Raw genomic sequence first — 18,013 nt, forward strand, 5'->3', positions numbered from 1 at the left:
CCTACGTCCTTGCCCAGACTTGACATGGCAAGGGGACCCGTCCCCTCTTCCCCATTGCTTTGGTGGGTGTCAGGTGGTCCTGGTCTGACCCATTCCTTCCTCCTGCTCCTCATCCACAGATGAAGAGATCCCGAGCTGCAAGGAGGCGACGGCAGAGACGACGAGCTCAGAAGAAGAGCAAGAACCCAGTTTCATGCCCATCACTGGCACCTATGGCCAAAACCGACACGGCGAGAGCCCCACGGACGGGCGAGCCCTGCGCCGCTCCAGCCGCGGCTCCTTCACCCGGGGCAGCCTCGAGGACCTTCTCAGCCTTGACCCTGAAGCCCATCAGAGCTCCATGTGGCTGGGCACCGAGGATGGCTGGTACGTCCCCAGGATGGGGGGACACACACTTGGGGTGGTCCCCGATACAGGGTGACACTCAAGCTTTGATCATCTCCCACAGCATCCACGTGTACCAGTCCTCGGACAACATCCGCAACAGGAAGAACAGCATGAAGATGCAACACGCCGCCGCTGTCATGTGCATCTTGTAAGTAGAGAAGAAGGTTTTCGGCTCTGGGATGTGCACAGTGAGGTGGTTTGGGTGGCTGAGTGGGGCTTTGTGGCTGGTTGTCCAAGGGTTTTTCATAGAATTGTAGAATGGTTTGGGTTGAAGGGACCTTAAAGCTCCCCCAGTGCCCCCCCTGCCATGAGCAGGGACATCTTCACCAGCTCAGGTTGCTCAGAGTCCCGTCCAGCCTGGGCTGGGATGTCTCCAGGGATGGTTCATCCACCACCTCTCTGGCCAACCTGGGCCAGGCTCTCACCACCCTCAGGGGCAACAATTTATTGCCTTGTCTAACCTTTTTCTCCCCACAGGTACCTGGATAACCAGGTTTTTGTGTCATTGGCCAACGGGGAGCTTGTCGTGTATCAGCGGGAGGCAGGTGAGGCCATATTTGGGTCATTGAAAGGTGCTGAGGGGGTTAATCACAGCCCCCCAAAGTGGTGGCTGTGGGGTGGGTGCTTGGGCAGCCCCTGAGGAGGGATGCTTGGTGTGCCGGTGGCTTCCCTGGAAGGGACATCCCTTAAATGATGCTGAAGACCCCAAAATCACCATCAGGAGGAGGGGTGCACCCTCCTCCCCCTCCCTGCCTGGGGCTCGCATCCCCTGGGGATATCAACTCCTGTCCCTTTTAACAGGGGACCTGGAGATAGGCATCTCCAGCTGCCACATCACATGGGCCAGGTCAAGATGGGGATTTTTTGAGGGGGGGATGCTTTAACTACCCACCCCACTCCCCCCACCTTCACAGGCCGCTTCTGGGACCCCCAAAACTCCAAGTCCCTGTCCCTGGGCTCACCGGGGAGCCCCATCACCAAGATGGTGGCAGTGGCGGGGAAGCTCTGGTGCGGCTGCCAAAACCGCGTCATCGTCCTCAACACCACCACGTTGGCGCAAGAGGTACCGCGGGTGACGTCGGGAGGGGGGGACAGTGATGGGCGTCGGTGGCGTCACCGGTGGCATCGCTGTGGCTCTGTCACCCGCAGCACACGCTCCAAGTGGGACAGGACGGCGGGCGCAGCGTCACCTGCATGGTGAGCGCGGGGACCGGCGTGTGGGTGGCGTTGCAGAGCAGCGCCCAGGTCCGGCTTTACCACGCCACCAGCTACGAGCAGTTGGCCGAAGCGGATATCACCCCCCCGGTACACAAGATGCTCGCCGGTAAGTCCCACCGGTGGCAGGTGCCCATCGGTGTCACCGGTGGGTGCCCATCGGTGTCACCAGTGGGTACCAGTGTCCATCGTCTGCCTTGAAAATGCGATGCCCTGCAGCATCCAGGACTGGGAAATTTAATCTCTCCTGCATCCCAACCACTTTTGGGGAAGGAAACTGGATTTGTTGTGTTGTGCAACTGCATAATCCCACGGGGAATAGGGAAATCCCTGGATGGATTCATAATCCCATGCAGAAATAGGGCAGCTCTGGATTGCTGCATAATCCCTTGCGGGAATAGAGCATGTCTTGGGCATCTGCATAATCCCACCGGGGAACAGGACAGTTACTGAGTGGCTTCATAATCCCCTAATCCCACACAGAAATAGGGCAGCCCCTTGGTGGGTACATAATCCCACAGAGAAAAAGGGCACCCCCTGGGCATGTGTATAATCCCACCAGGTAACAGGGCATCCTCTGGGTTGCTGCATAATCCCATGTGGAAATAGGACATCCCTTGGATTCATTTATGATCCCATTTAGAAATAGGGTAACCCTGGATGGCTGCATAAACCATGTGGGAATAAACCATCTGGACATATGCATAATCCCATGGGGTAATAGGGCATCCCCTGGTTAGTTTTGTAATCCCACACAGAAATAGGGCAACCCCTGGGTATCTGCATAATCCCATGTGATAAAAGGGCAATTCCTGGGTATCTGCATAATCCCACAGGGAAATACAGAAGCTCCTGGGCAGCATAATCCCATGCAGAAATTGGGCAGCACCTCAGAATCAGCATAATCCCAGAGTCTGATAGAGCATCCCCTGATGTCTGCATAATCCCGTGAAGAAATAGGGCACCCCTGGGCATCTGTCTAATTCCATGTGTTAATAAGGCCTCCCCTGGTTAGCCGCATAATCCCATGGGGAAATATAGCAGCTCCTGGGAAGGTGGATAATCCCAGAGGGAAACAGAGCATCCCCAACACAGAAATTGCACCTGGGCATCACCATAATCCCACATGGTGACAAAGCATCCCCTGGATGGTTTCGTAATCCCACATATAGGGCAGCCCCTTGGTATCTACATAATCACATGTGATAAAGAGGCAATTCCTGGCTATCTGCATAGTCCAGCGCAGGAATAGGACAGCCCATGGATATGTGCATAATCCCACACAGGAATTGGGCAGTGTCTTGGTATCTGAATGATCCCACGTGGAAATAGGGAATCCCTTGGAAGACTTCATAATCCCATTTAGATTAGGCTGCATAATCCCATGCAGAAACAGGGGAGCCCCTGGGCAGCTGTATAATCCCTTGTGAGAAGAGAAACCCCTGGATCGCTTCATAATCCCATGCGGGAATAAGGCATCTGCATAATCCCATGCGGGAATAAGGCATCTGCATAATCCCATGCAGAATCCAGACGGCCCATTCTGCCAGCACCCCGGGGTGCTTTATACCACCCAAGGGTGGTTATGAGGCCCTTTCCCCACATCCCCTAAAATCCCCCGGGGAACAGAGACCGGTGACACGGGTGGGATGGGACGCTGAGACCCGGGATGCTCGGCAGGCTCGGACGCGATCATCCGGCAGCACAAGGCAGCCTGCCTGCGGATCACGGCGCTGCTGGCGTGCAAGGACCTGCTGTGGATCGGGACCAGCGCCGGCGTCGTGCTCACCCTCGCCCTCTCGCCCAAAACGGCCCCGACGTTGGTGGGGCTCTCCCAGGGTCACACCGGCCACGTTCGGTTCCTCACGGCCATCGAGCTGCCCGATGGCTTTGATGTCCTCTTCCCGTTGCCAAGGGAGACGGGTAGGTGGGATATTTGGGGGTGGGGGGCTCAATCCTGACCCACACTGGGAGGGGAAGTTTTCAATGGGGTTGGGAATGCCATTGCGCTGGTGGATAACTGGGAGTAGCCTGGAAATGTGGTCAGCAGAGTCCCCACTCCATCCTTGCTTTGTTAAAATTCAGGGGGAAAAAATTAGGGTGGGGGGAAATTGGGTGCTACGCCCTGTCCAGTGCTCGAGTGACCCCAAATTTCCCTGGGGGACCCTCATTCTCATGGGGAAGAGCCCCCGTGCTGAATCGCCCCCAGTTTAGCTCTGGGGTCAACATGGGATGGGGAGGTGATGTGGGTGGTAATTTGGGGTGGGATGAGCTAATATGGGTAGGAGGGACTAATTTGGGTTGGGATGGGCTACTGGGGAATGGGAGGAGTTTTGGGGGGTCAAGATGTGGCACCTGGGAAAGTGGTGGTGACGTTTGGTGGATGCTGGTGGGATGATGCTGGGCTGATGCTGGGGTGTTGCTGGTGGGATGGTGTTGGGACAGTGCTGGTGGGAGGATGCTGCTGGGATGGTACTGGTGGGATGCTGGTACTGGTGGGATGCTGGTACTGGTGGGACAATACGGGTGGGAGGATGCTGCTGGGATGGTGCTGGTGGAATGTTAGGACAATGCTGGTGGGAGGATGCTGGGATCATGCTGGTGGGATGCTGGTGATATGCTGCTGGGATGATGTTGGGATGATGCTGGGATGATACTGGAGGGAGGATGATGCTGGGATGGTGCTGGTGGGACAGTATTGGTGGGAGGGTGCTGGCAGGATGATGTTGGGATGATGCTGGGACAATGCTGGTGGGAGGATGATGCCAGGGTGGTGCTAGTGGGTTGCTGATGGAATGATGTTGGTGGGAGGATGCTACTGAGGTGGTACTGGTGGGATGATGCTGGAATGATACAGGGAAGATGCTGGTGGGAGGATGCTGCTGGGATGATACTGGCGGGATGATGTTGGGATGATACTGGCGGGAGGATGCTGTTGGGATGGTGCTGGTGGGACAATGTTGGTGGGATGCTGCTGGGATGATACTGGTGGGAGGATGTTGGAATGATGCTGGTGGGAGGATGATACTGGGAAGATGCTGGTGGGATGGTGTTGGGATGATGCTGGTGGGAGGATGTTGGGATGATACTGGTGGGAGGGTGCTGTTGGGATGGTGCTGGTGGGACAATGTTGGTGGGATGATACTGGTGGGAGGATGCTGTTGGGATGGTGCTGGTGGGACAATGTTGGTGGCATGCTGCTGGGATGATACTGGTGGGAGAATGTTGGAATGATGCTGGTGGGAGGATGATACTGGGAAGATGCTGGTGCGATGGTGTTGGGATGATGCTGGTGGGAGGATGTTGGGATGATGCTGGTGGGAGGATGTTGGGATGATACTGGTGGGAGGATGCTGCTGGGATGGTGCTGGTGGGACAATGTTGGTGGGATGCTACTGGGATAATGCTAGTGGGAGGATGTTGGAATGATGCTGGTGGGAAGAGGATGATGGGATGATGCTGGGAGGATGCTGGGGGAGGATGATGCCAGGGTGATGCTGGCAAGAGGATGCTGCTGGGATGGTGCTAGTGGGATGATGTTGGGATGATACTGATGGGAGGATGATGCTGGGATGGTGTTAGGAGCATGTTGGGATGATGCTGGTGGGAGGATGCTGCTGAGGTGGTGCTGGTGCGATGATGCTGGTGGGATAACGCTGGTGCAACAATGCTGGTGGGATGCTGCCAGGACGATGCTGCTGGGATGGTGCTAGCGGGATGATGTTGGGACAATACTTGTGGGAGGATGATGCTGGGATGGTGTTAGGAGGATGTTGGGATGATGCTAGTGGGACGATGATGCTGGGATGATGCAGGGAGAATGCTGGTGGGATGGTGTCGGGATGATACTGGGAAGATGCCGGTGGGAGGATGTTGGGACAATGCTGGTGGGAGGACGATACTGGGTGGGATGGAGCTGCCGGGATGCTGATGGGGAACCACGGGGGAGACCATCTGACATCCCGCTGGCGTTCTACACTTGCCAGGGGCCGAGAAGCCGAGCGAGGTGGAGAAGCGCGACCCCTCGCGCCCCCGCGCCCCCGCCCTCGCCCTCTCCAAACCCAAAATGCTGGTGATCAGCGGGGGGGACGGCTACGAGGATTTCCGCCTGACCAGCAGCAGCGAGACCGTGGGCCGGGACGACAGCACCAACCACCTCCTCCTCTGGAGAGCGTGAACGGCCACGGCCCCCATTTCGGCGAGGAAAAGGGGGTGCTGGCCCCCCTGTGTGTAGAGGGGGGGGTCTTGACCTTTCCACCCCCCACCCCAGCACCTCTCATCTCCAACCCGGCTGCTCTCTGTGTGCTCGGGGTTGGGGGGGGATGAGCCCCGGTCCCCCCGCTGTCCCCTTGGTCACTGCACCGGACTTGGCGGAGAGGGGGGGACACACCGCTTTTGGGGTGTGGAGAAGATTGGGGGGGTTAACGAAGGAGGAAGGCGTTAACGAGCATCCCTGGGGACCGGCCGGAGGAACCTGCCTTGCTCTCCGTTTTTGTGTGTGCCTGCTTTGGGAATGGGGCGGGGGGTTCACAGCCCTGTCACCCGCCCCCCTCTCCTTCCCCCGGGACCCCCCGGCCACGCCGCGGGACCACCCCAGGGACAATAACGCCCGCGGTGTCCCCCCCCACCCCGGGCATCCCGCTAACCCGCTCGCTCCATCGCCAGCACCCAGATAGCTCTGTTTGTTTGTTCGTTTGTTTTAAATATATATATATTATATATTATATATATAAACATCCTTATTTATTTTTCGGGTGGGGGGGGGGGGGATATCACGTTGCTGCTGGTCCCTCTGCTCCGAAATAGGGGGATTAAAACCTTCCCAGTTCATTTGTAGCCCACTGGTGGAACTGGAGCCCCCAGAGATGCTGGTGGAGGAACTGATGGGAAGTGGGGGAAGGAAACTGGGGTTTCCCACCCCCCCAAATCTCTGTGATTCCCATGGGGATTTGCAGCCTGGGGTGGGCAGTGAAGGCGCCGTTGACATTTGAAGCATCTTCTGGATGAGAGGAACCATCTTCTTGGACACCAGGGGTGTCCCCCCACACGGAAACTGTGGGTGACAGCAGTTGGGACCCTGAAAACAAGGCTTTTCTCCACCTAATTTGCCTTTTTTTCCCCCATTTTCGTGCTTTCGCCCCAGGGTCCAGGTGAGGCTGGTGCTTGCAGACTGGTCACTCTGTTGTCCCCATGGGAGAGGTGTCAACCTTGGCAGGGATAAATTGGGGTGTCCCCATCCCTCTGTCCATCCCAGCAGGAAGGATGTGATAATTGGGATGATGAGGATATTCTGGGAAGGGGGGGTGGGATTTTAGTCACTTTTCGGGGCTTTTTTTTGTCATTAAAGGTCGCCCGTGTCAGAATGTAGCCAACGTGGTCTTGTCCTTCACCTTGGGGGTGACGGGAACGGTGCTGGGGGTGTCCCACCACCTGTTGGTGTCACCAGGGCCATAATGAAGACCCCAGTGGGACAAGAAACCCCTTTGCACTATTGGGGTGCAGTGATTCCCCCCCAGATAACCCCTGGGGGTTGCTGGGGTGAGGGACACGGAGCATCGGGGTGTGTCCCTGTCCCTCAGTGTCCCCTGAGTGTGACGGACAGACAAACAGCCAGAGCAGGGGACACCGTCGTGGGGACCATGTCACCCCCTGCGAGCGGGGGGAGGGACTGGAGGGAACACCAGGCCTGACTGCAGTTGGGGTCCCCAACGTAGGGGGGACCTTATTTTTCCCCTTTTTCCCCAAAAAAACCTCCGCCGTTGCGGTGAACCCCCAAATCCTCCAGCTCCCACCGCCCCGCAGTTCCCGCCGCGCCCAGCAGGGGGCGCTGTCCGCGGGCAGAGGGGGTGTAAAGGGGGCGGAGCCACGGGGGTGGGCGGAGCTAAGGGTGGTGGGTGGAGCCCGGCCGTGTGACGTCTGGGAAAGGGGCGGGGCGTAGAGGGAGAGCGCGCCGGCGGGTTCATTCATAAGGAGGAGGCGGCGCGCTCGGCGGGGCGGCCCCGCAGCGGGGGGGCAGGTAAGGGGCACCCCGGCCGGGAAATCCCCCCATACTCGGGGTGGGGGGCTCGTTCCCAGTTGGGGAGCTTCCCCTTAAAGGGTTATTTCCCCCCTAGGGGGGATTGGATTTGGGGTTCAGGCTGTGCAAGGGGGTGATGCTTTTTTGGGGTGCTCACCCTCACCGAAAAAAGAAGGGTGGGGGGGTTTATTGCCTTGACTTTATCCCTAAATAGGGCATGGGGTGGGGGGAGCTTCGCTTTGTTGGGGGGCAGTGGTTGGACCCCCGCAGTGCTGGCTCTGGCTGCGGCAGAGGGAATGTAGGTTAAAAATAAAAGGGTGGAGTGGGGAGAAAGTGGGTTAAGGAAAACTCAGCAGCCTGGGAAAAAACAACACAGAAACTGTCTCTGGAAAATCACGGGGCTCCCAGCCAACCGCCAGCAGCAGCCGGGATGCTGCGGTGAGGGGCTGCACCCCAAAACGGGGTGGGAACTTGGGCTTCGTGATGCCTCTGGGGTAATTTGCTTTTAATATTGGGTTTTGGGTGAGTTGTTTTGGTTGTTCTCACAGCTCTGATGGGGCCTGGGGGATGTGATAATCTACTGGACATCCCCCCCCTTATCAAAAGCAAATCGCCTTCCCTGGTGTGTTTGCATCGATACACTTTGGGGTACGGGGCTGGTGGAGGTTGGGGGGGGTCTGCAAAATGTAGCCGTCATCCCACCATCCCCGGCTGTGGGTTTGTGTTCATGTCCCCCCATCATTCCCTCCCAGGACATCCCCGAGCCACCCCCAAAATTGGCTGTAAGAGTCCTGGGGTGGCCATGACCAGGCAAAGCTCCGGTGACAACCCCTGGTCCTTGTACCTCCTACGTCCCCGTGGCAGAGCTCAGTCTTCTGAGGGATGTCCTTAATCCCGGGATTAAGTTTGGCCTTAGATCTGCTTTACCCTGTTCCTGGTGGGGTTTAAATCTGTTTGTTGCGAGTCACGATGCTCCGGCAACCCTGGATCCGTGGGCTTTGCCAGCCAATGGCATCGCTCAGCCACAGCTCGTGGGCCACTGGCCATGACTAGTGATGTACTGGCCACTGTGGGACCTGCCCAACCGCTTCCAGGGCCACTGAGGCTCCTTCCCTGGGACAGCAGCACCCCAAAAATCTCTGGGAGTCCTTAATACAGGCTTAAATGTCACCAACTAGAAGGATTTGACTGTTTCACATTAGGCTTAAACTTGAGTTTTATTAGCTCTGGTTTACAGGGCGGAGGGCTTGCAGCGGTTTTACCCTCCCCTTGTGATTTGGGGGCACATCCCTAGTCCTGGATGCATTCGGGGGGTGTCCCTCTGAGATGCCATCACCCTGGGATGATGCTCAGTGGGGAGGTGGCACTTAATGGGGTGACAGTGGCAACTGGCTCAGCACCCCCCCAAATCATGGGGTCACAGATGGTGCCACCACCTTGGTGGCTCTTGGTTTGGGGATGCAGGTCCTCAGGAGGGGAGAAGAGCTGGTTGGCTTCATGCTGGTACCTTACTGGGAGCTACTGGGAGGAACTGGAGCACAGGAGAAGCTCATTTGGGCTGTGCCATCAAGTCTCAACTCAGGTCCTGTAATTACCCCTCTCGCCCCCCAGCATCTCCCCTCCCAAGTTTAATTAGCCGCATCTCGGGCCGATGATGCCGCATCTCGGGCCGATGATGCCGGGCAGCAATTAGGAGAAACTCATCAGGCAGAGGCTGTAACGAGGCTCCGCGTGGCGCTCACGGGACCGTGGCGACCGGGGGAATTTCCATACAGGCAGCAGAGGCTGAATCCGCATTTGGGTTACTTATTCTTTCCTCCCTCTGCGCTGTCAGCATTTATTTTAACTATTAATTGCTGAGCCCAAAGGGGGAAGACGAGACTGTGGGAAACACCTTTTGTTTAGCTTGATGTTTTTTTTTAAATGTAAATATATTTCTTTTTTAATTACTTTATTTCCTTGTGATGAATGGATAAGGATTTCCTCCGGAGCAGGAAAAACCTTTATTTATTGGTGTTTAGCATCATCTGCTCCTTGCACGGTTGGTCCTGACTCCGTTGCAGTGTTGGTCCTTATCCCATTTGGGATGGAGTTGGGATCTGCAAGGGTAGGGAGTGATCCCATAATACCTCTAATAAAACCTTTTCAGGGAGGGGGTGACAGCTGCTTTGGGGATATTTAGGCAAATCCCCATGGGGGAGCAGGACCCCCAAATGGCTTCTCCAATGGGATTTTTCCCATGTGGTGACCAGAGTTCTCCCCATTGGGCAGGTGAGGAAGAGGAGCGGGATGCGCTGGTGGCTCGTCCTTGTCCTGGGGGTGAGTACGGCCTCGTCCATCCCATCCCTGCGCATCTCTGCTTTCGGGTCCCCTGGTGCTCAAACCCATCCCAGCCATCACACGGCGATGTGCAGCAGCTCAGCCCTGGGGAGGTGCTTAATTTGGGATGAGGGTGGGTTTTTTTTCCCAAAAGAATCCTTCCTCCTCCTTTTCTCTCCTTTGACAAAGCTTCTTGCAGGGCAGGGGCTCATTTGGAACGTGAGTTCTCCCTCACTGCTCCCCCTGGGGCCACCGTGTGGTCCCATGTCCCATGGTCGAGATGCTCTTGGGATGTGCCCTGTGGGTACCACAGGGGCCAGGGCTGTTCCCTTGGGGGGCTTGGCCTGAGTGAGGGTTGTGATGGGTTTGGATCCATCACTGAGTTATAGAATGATAGAATCATTTGGGTTAGAAGAGACCCTCAAGATCATCAAATGCAACCATTCCCCATCCCTGGCACTGCCCCATGTCCTGAGAACCTCATGTCCGTCTGTCCAACCCTCCAGGGATGGTGACTCCAGCACTGCCCTGGGCAGCCTGTTCCAATGCCCCACAGCCCTTTGGGGAAGAAATTGTTCCCCACATCCAACCTCAACCTCCCCTGGCGCAACTTGAGGCCGTTTCCTCTGCTCCTGGCGCTTGTTCCTGGGGAGCAGAGCCCGACACCCTCCATGCATCCACCACAGTGCACGTGGTGGGTTTGCACCCATCATGTCACTGGTGATGGGTTTGCATCTGCTGCAGTCCCTGCGATGGGTTTGGAGCAATCACATCACTTGTGATGGGGTCACCTCTGCCACATCACCACCCGCACAGCTGTCACTGAGCATCGCTCTCTGCTTCTCCCGCAGGTGTTGAATGGACCCAGAGCAGGGGCCGGGAGCTGTGGTCCCCAGGAGCAGGAGACACTGGGATGTCCCCCTGGAGAGGAGCCCACTGGGGTAAGGCCATGTCTGCCTGCAACACAACACAGAATCACAGAATAGTTTGGGTTAAGGGGACCTTCCCAGCTCCCCCAGTGCCCCCCCTGCCATGAGCAGGGACATCTTCACCAGCTCAGGTTGCTCAGAGCCCCGTCCAGCCTGGCCTGGGATGTCTCCAGGGATGGTTCATCCACCACCTCTCTGGCCAACCTGGGACAGGCTCTCACCACCCTCAGGGCCAACAACTTCTTCCTCATGTCCAGCCTGAATCTCCCTCCTTTAGTTTAACACCATCACCCCTTGTCCTATCACAACAGGCCCTGCTCAAAAGTCTGTCCCCATCTTTCTTCTTGTCCCCTTTTAAGTCCAGAAAGGCCACACTAAGGTCTCCCTGGAGCTTCTGTTCTCCAGCTGAACACCCCAACTCTCAGCCTGTCTCCCCTGGAGGGACGGGAATGGGGCCATCGCTCAGGTCCCTGTCCCCTCCATGCAGGCCTGTGTCTCAGTGCAGGGCACGGGTGGGACGTGCTGAGCGTGTCCCCCCGGCACCTTCTCCCTGGGGGACATTCCCTGCTCCGCTCACACCCGCTGCCAGGATGGGAACAGGGCGCTGGTGGCACGGGGGACAGCGGTGACCAACAGCCGCTGCGGAGCCTGCCTGCCGGGGTGAGCCCGGGGGGCGATGCTGCGACCCCCCCAGCCCTGATGCTGCTCTGGCGCCAGATCCTGAGCCCCCCTCCCACCCCGCAGGTTTTACAGCCCTGATGGGGAGAGGGAGCCCTGGGGCCGGTGTCTGCCCTGCGCCGCCGCTCCCCGGGGTGCCCAGGCTGGGGGTGTCACCCTGGTTTTGTGGGTGCCTGTTGGGCTGATGTTCACCCTGGGGATGCCGCAAGATGTGTCGCCTTCGAGGCAGAGCGGTGATGTCCTGCCAGGATGTGGCAGCTGAGAACCTCTCAGCTCATGACACGAGTGGCTTCAGCTTATCTGGGGGCGAACCCTGCAGGGGGCTTGTGGGAAAACAGGATTTAATCCCCAAAAAACCCCTCTCGGGGGCTGATCCGGCGCCTCCCCCCAGTCCAGCGGCGAGTCCGCAGCCCCGAAACACCAGGCTGGCCCGCGGGGACCAACGGGACACGGGTGACGCTGATGGGTGAGGAAGAGGAGGACGCGGCGGCACAGGTGGCCGTGCTGACCATCGTCCCGGTCTTCTGCGCCATGGGCTTGTTGGGCATCTTGGTCTGCAACTTGCTGAAGAAGAGGGGGTACCACTGCACCGCCAGCAAGGAGCCCCCCCCAGGTGGCACCGGTGAGCCCCGCTTGTGTCACCGGCACTTTGCGGTGATGCCGCGTCCATCCTTCATCCATTTCGCCTTGTTCTGCCCATCCCCGTGGCTACTGGTCCTTATTGTCCCAGCGCATCCTGCTCATCCCTGAGGGGGTTTTATCCCCCATCACTGAGTCCCCCCCAACTTCTTTCTCCAGGTCCCAGCTCCATCTACCAGCTGGAGGACGCCAATGAGGACACTATTGGGGTGCTGGTGCGGTTGATCACCGAGAAGAAAGGTCGGGGGGGTCCCTGGGGAGGGGGTGACATGGGTCGGACCCTGGTGACCCCACCTCGGTGTCCCCCACCCACAGAAAACGCTGCGGCGCTGGAGGAGCTGCTGAAAGAGCATCACAACCAACAGCTGATGTCACCAGGCTGCAGCCCCCCAAATAAGTAAGACCCCCCCACCAAAGCTGCACCGAGGACCCCCTAGTGGTGGGACCAAGCCCATGCTGATGGCATCTCCCCCCCAACTTCCCAGGCTGCACCTCCTGCCTCAGTTTCCCCTCTCCTGCTGGCACCAGCAGCATCTCCACACCGTGCAGGGTCCTGCCCCATGCGCCCGCTGCAGCCAGAGGTGGCCCGAGCTTCTGCCACCACTCGGTGCCACCAAGGTCCCCAAACCTGGGGGTCGTCCCAGCGAGGTCACCATCCTCTCCATTGGCAGGTAAGGGGGGGGGGACACCCCCTGGTGTGTGTGTCCCCCACCCCCAGGGTGGGGACAGGCTGATGTGATGCCCCCCAACAGGTTTCGGGTGTCCCGGATCCCCGAGATGAGGAGCGAGGTGGGGGGTGAGCCGCCCCGTGGTCCCCTCCCCGCTGCCAACGGGATGCGGCCCCCGTGGTTGAAAAGCACCGATGGCCCCCCCGAGGTGAGGAGGAGCAGAGGGAGGGTGCTGGAGGGTCCCCCCCAGGGAAAAACGGGGCTTCAGGAGGTGGGAGGATAGAGCGTTAACTCTGAAACCTAATGAGGGCACTGGGTGATTAGTGAGGACAGAGCAGCCCATATCCACCAAGCCTCTTCCAGGAGGTGGGAGGCTTAAAAAGTACTTTAAAAATTGGGTTGGGTGAGGATCCCCCCCTTCCCTCCCACTCCCTGTGTTTAAGGTGCTGTAGGGGGCAGGGGAGTGGGTGCTGGTGGCCCCTGGGGTGTTCTGCAGCACCCAGTGCTTTAATATCCCCCCATCCCTTATATGTTTGCACACTCACATAGAGCTACGCTTGTATACAACCCTACAACATGCATAAAGCACATATGCAAATGCCCGTATGCCACTATACAGCACATTTGCATACATTTACATGTCTAATCGTGCACCCATATATACATAAAATGCTATGCATGTGTGTAGTTATATACAGGCCATGCATATTATAGCCATGCAAAAACTGGGGACACTGAGACAGGACAGGGGGTGGAAATGTAGGGGGGGAATGTAGATGTGCATGTATGTAGATGTGCACGAACATGTAGATGTGCACACGCTCCTGCACGTCTGCACAGATGGACATGTGCATGATGTACGTATGCACCTGGAGCTCTATAAGTGTGTATACACGTGCACAATCATATCAATGTGTACACGTGCACTCGTTCACATGATGCTGCACATACGCACATATATGCAGGGAGGAAGGTGCATAAATGCACATGCAAAGCCACCTCTGCACACACACGTATGCACGTGTATGTGCATATGCATAGTCATGCAAACATGCACGTGGAGCTCTGTGCGTGTGCATATAGACAGAGACAAAGAAGGACTAGATGATCTTTTGAGGTCCCTTCCAATCCCAGACATACTGTGATATACGTGACACCTGGTCACACAGCACTGCATATGCAAACGTATGCATGGCCAAATGTGCACATGCAAACCCACCTCTGTGCCCATACGTGTGTGCACGTATGTTCATGGATGCACACATATACAATCCTTCACACATGCAAACATGCACACGGAGCACTCTGAGTGCACAGACACACAGATATGTGCACACAGCACCTGTTCACACGCTGCTGCGTACCCACGTATGCATGGATGAACATGTGCATATAGAAACCCACCTCTGCATGAGGTCATGTGTGCACATACATACACGCACACACCTGTATGCACTGATGAACATGTGCACATGCAAAGCTTCTGCACGCACATGATGCACATACGCACATACGCACATTTACAGTGCCACTTCCATGCAAACGTGGCTACACTTGCATATGGAGCTTTGTAAGCGTGCATGCATATGTGAACCTGTTCACACACTGCCACGTGTGCATATACACATATGCATCGATGAATGCTTGCATAAATACATACGGAAACCCATCTCTGCACATGCACATGTGCACACATGCAAACAGACCCACACTTGCATGTGGAGCTCTGTAAGTGTGCAAGCATGTGCACACACACACAGATGTGCACAAACATGTGTATAGATGCATCTGCAAACCCCCCTCTGCATGCATACAAGCGTACACATATGTACATGCACACAGATATATGCAATCCCCCACGTATACAAACGCGCACACGGAGCTCTGGGAGTGTGCAGACACACAATGTGCACACAGCGACTGTTCACACACAGCTGCACATGCAAACCTGCGCATTGATGTACACGTGCGTGTGCAAACCCACTTCTGCACATATACACGTGTGCGCCTGCACAAATGTACATGCACACACGCATGCAAACATCTCCACACTTGCACATGGAGCTTTATGAGTGTGCATACACGTGGGTGTGCACACAACAGCTGTTCACACCCCGCTGCACATACAACATATGCATTAATGAACATATGCACAGGCAAACCCGCCTCTGCCTGTATACATAAAATGCTATGCATGTGTGTAGTTATATACAGGCCATGCATATTATAGCCATGCAAAAACTGGGGACACTGAGACAGGACAGGGCGTGGAAATGTAGGGGTAGGGGATGTAGATGTGCATGTATGTAGATGTACACGAACATGTAGATGTGCACACGCTCCTGCACACACACGTATGGAGCCACACACAGGCATGCAGACACCCCCTCATTTGCACAGAGCTCTGTAAGTCTGCACAGACATGGATGTGCATGCCACACGTGTTCACACTGCACATGCAAACATGCACACTAACACGTGCATAAATGCACATGCAACGCCCCTGCAAACATATGTATGTACCTGCACACATATATGCAGTCATGCGTGCATGCAGATGTGCACATGGAGCTCTGCATGTGTGCATATACGCATGGAGATGTGCACAACACCTGGTCGCACAGCTGCACATGCAAACAAACATCTGGACAAACGTGCACAAGCAAACCCACCTCTGCACATATACATGTGTGCGCACGCACATACGTGCATGCACACATATACGCAGTCACACACATGCAAACAGCCCCACGCTTGCACAAGGAGCTGTGTGCATGCACACGGATGTACATACAACATGCATTCACACCCCGCTGCACTTGCAAACGTGCACAAACACATGTATGAATGCACATGCAACCCCCCCGCATACATACACACATGCACATGTGTATGTGCACACACGTATGCAGTCATGCACACATGCAGATATTCATGTTGAGCTCTGTACAAGTGCATACACACGTGGAGATGTGTGCAACAGCTGTTCACACATGGCCGCACATGCAAACATCTGCATGGATGAACATGTGTGTGTGCAAGCCCACCTCTGCACACAGACATGTGCACACACAGGTCATAACAGCGATTTGGGAGTTATTTTCCTTCTACTTTAGCTGGAATTTTAATCTCCAAGACACTTTGGTGGCCTTGCTGAGGATGGTTTAACCCATCCTGGTGTTCCCCAAGACCTGGTGGGATCCTTCATCATGGGAAACTCTTTTCTTTGACCAACACAGACGTGCAAACACACCCATATTTGCACTTGTAGCTCTGTGCACACACACACGTGCACCCTCCACCCCCACAGCTGGGGTGCAGCACCCATGGGTGCCCACCTGCGCCCTGCCGAGGCGGGTGACATCCTGCCAGCCCATGGGGACACGAGGTGACCGGGTGTTGGAGCTGCCTGTCCTGCCATCACCTCTGAGCTGAGCCCGTCCAGCTCATGACAGTGATGGACAGTGACCACTGCAGCCCAGGGACCATCCCAGACACCGTGTCCCCTCCAGTCACTCCACACTGTCCCCAGCCACCATCTGGGGACACTTTGACCCGTGGCCAAATCCTGCAGGGTCTCAGCGTCCCCGTGGGGGTCCTGGACCAGCTACTGGGGGTGGAGACACCTAGGGGTGTCCTCTCCAACACAGGATGTCCCTGGATGGTGACAGCCACCCTCGACATTGGCCCAGGGAGTGACACTGTGTGGCTCCTGCCACCTCAGGTGATGGAAAGGGCCCGATCCTGCCTCACATGGTCCATCCCGTGTCCTCCGCAGGTGGCACCTGGCCTGGGGGCTGCCTCGGGGGGACGGTGACACCCACCAAGACCCCAAGGGGGAATGGAGGATGTTGGGGACCACATGAAAGCCAGTCTCACTCGGTGTCACGAAGCGGTGGAGGTGGCAGCTTGGCTTCTGCTTCTGCCAGTGAGGTCCACCGGTGGCATGGCAAATCCAACATGCCCAGCTGGTGAGGAGGATTCCCTGTCCCCAAGGTCCGATAGTGGCCACAACATGGTGGCCTAATGGCAAGTGTTTCCCGTTGCTGTGACGCCGGTGGTGGTGGCCATGGTGTGGTGGCCTGGTGGAGAGCGTCTCCGGGAGACATGACGTTGGAGCACATCTCCATTGGTGGCACCGCGCAACGGAGGACATCACGCAACCAGGATGCCACCTTCCGGCTCTGTTGAACTGAAGCTTCTCCAGGAACATCATGAGCTCCTGATTTCCCTCTATCACAAGGTGCCAGCACTCAACATTGTAGTCTCGGACACTCATGGGACACATCCCACCTCACCAAACACCCAACCAGGGGGCTTGTTTTGGCCAAGGCTGGTCTCCTGCATCCACATCTCCTCTATCCAACATCTCCATCAGCCCAGCAGAACATAAAGATCCTCCACTCCACTCCACTCCCCATAGGAGCTGTTTCTATAGGATCACGTTGGCTTGGCCATGTTGAGGTCAGTGGGACAACCCACCCAAGGTTGGGTTGGAGACCCTCAAGCTCCATCACCAACCTAGAAACGGGTTTACGGCCAATCCCGTTCACTTCTCCACCACGTCCCCTCACCGAAAAACCAACCACCAAACCCTCTCAGGCTCTTTTATTTATTTTTTTTCCTTTTTGTTTTTTGGAAACATTTTAATAGTTATCGAATGTTCTACATCTTACAGTAAATATCGTACAGTTACAAACTCTTGGCTGAAATCTGTCAGGGAGATCACGACCTGATCTTCAGAACCAAAACCAGAACAGGAAATAAACGGGGGGAGAAAACCCAAAGATAACGAATTAACACTTGAGATGGACAAACGGAGGCTGTGGGGCTTTCCAGGGCACCAGTTCAAGGCCATGTTCCCTACACGGCTTAGAGACTTAGACTTGGAAGACAATGGTTACTCTTGGTTTTTAATACTTCTTTTACAATTTCCTTTTATTTTTTTATATTTATTTCTTTTCTGCTTAAGAGGTCCAATAATATTTAAGAACGAGCTGGCGCGGCGGTCGAAGTGAATTCTAAAAAGTCAGTTACGTAGGAAGAGGGGCAGGTTTGCTCCGTGCCGTGGGGACGGGAGGGTTTGGGTGCCATCCTGCACCCCGACATCTCCTTTGTTTCCCCTTCCTCTCTTTGCTTCCCGATGGCTCTGGACGCCACGA

General features: G+C 56.2%; 2 protein-coding genes across 3 annotated transcripts in view; both read left to right on the forward strand.

Moving 5' to 3' along the window:
• The window catches only part of ARHGEF17 (Rho guanine nucleotide exchange factor 17), a gene marked incomplete at its 5' end in the record, with an annotated part of 43,945 nt that extends 37,154 nt beyond the window's left edge, over positions 1 to 6,791 (forward strand). For both annotated transcript variants that reach the window (XM_082064894.1, XM_082064895.1), the window contains 7 exons: positions 120 to 366; positions 449 to 535; positions 865 to 932; positions 1,302 to 1,450; positions 1,537 to 1,711; positions 3,283 to 3,525; positions 5,589 to 6,791. In XM_082064894.1, coding sequence (XP_081921020.1) covers positions 120 to 366; positions 449 to 535; positions 865 to 932; positions 1,302 to 1,450; positions 1,537 to 1,711; positions 3,283 to 3,525; positions 5,589 to 5,779 — 1,160 coding nt within the window. In that variant the 3' untranslated portion in view covers positions 5,780 to 6,791. The remainder of the gene's footprint in view (positions 1 to 119; positions 367 to 448; positions 536 to 864; positions 933 to 1,301; positions 1,451 to 1,536; positions 1,712 to 3,282; positions 3,526 to 5,588) is intronic.
• A 1,872-nt stretch (positions 6,792 to 8,663) lies between these two features.
• Positions 8,664 to 16,752, forward strand: RELT (RELT TNF receptor; the record flags this gene model as incomplete). Its single annotated transcript, XM_082067544.1, is given in 12 exon segments — positions 8,664 to 8,675; positions 9,890 to 9,937; positions 10,789 to 10,878; positions 11,354 to 11,389; positions 11,393 to 11,526; positions 11,611 to 11,693; positions 11,936 to 12,166; positions 12,343 to 12,423; positions 12,499 to 12,580; positions 12,669 to 12,854; positions 12,936 to 13,059; positions 16,630 to 16,752. Coding segments are annotated over 12 exon segments (1,146 nt in total). The 3' UTR covers positions 16,669 to 16,752.
• Between the last annotated feature and the right edge of the window lie 1,261 nt (positions 16,753 to 18,013).

The sequence above is a fragment of the Streptopelia decaocto genome (assembly GCF_964273445.1).
Source record: "Streptopelia decaocto genome assembly, chromosome: 1".
Lineage (NCBI taxonomy): Eukaryota > Metazoa > Chordata > Aves > Columbiformes > Columbidae > Streptopelia > Streptopelia decaocto.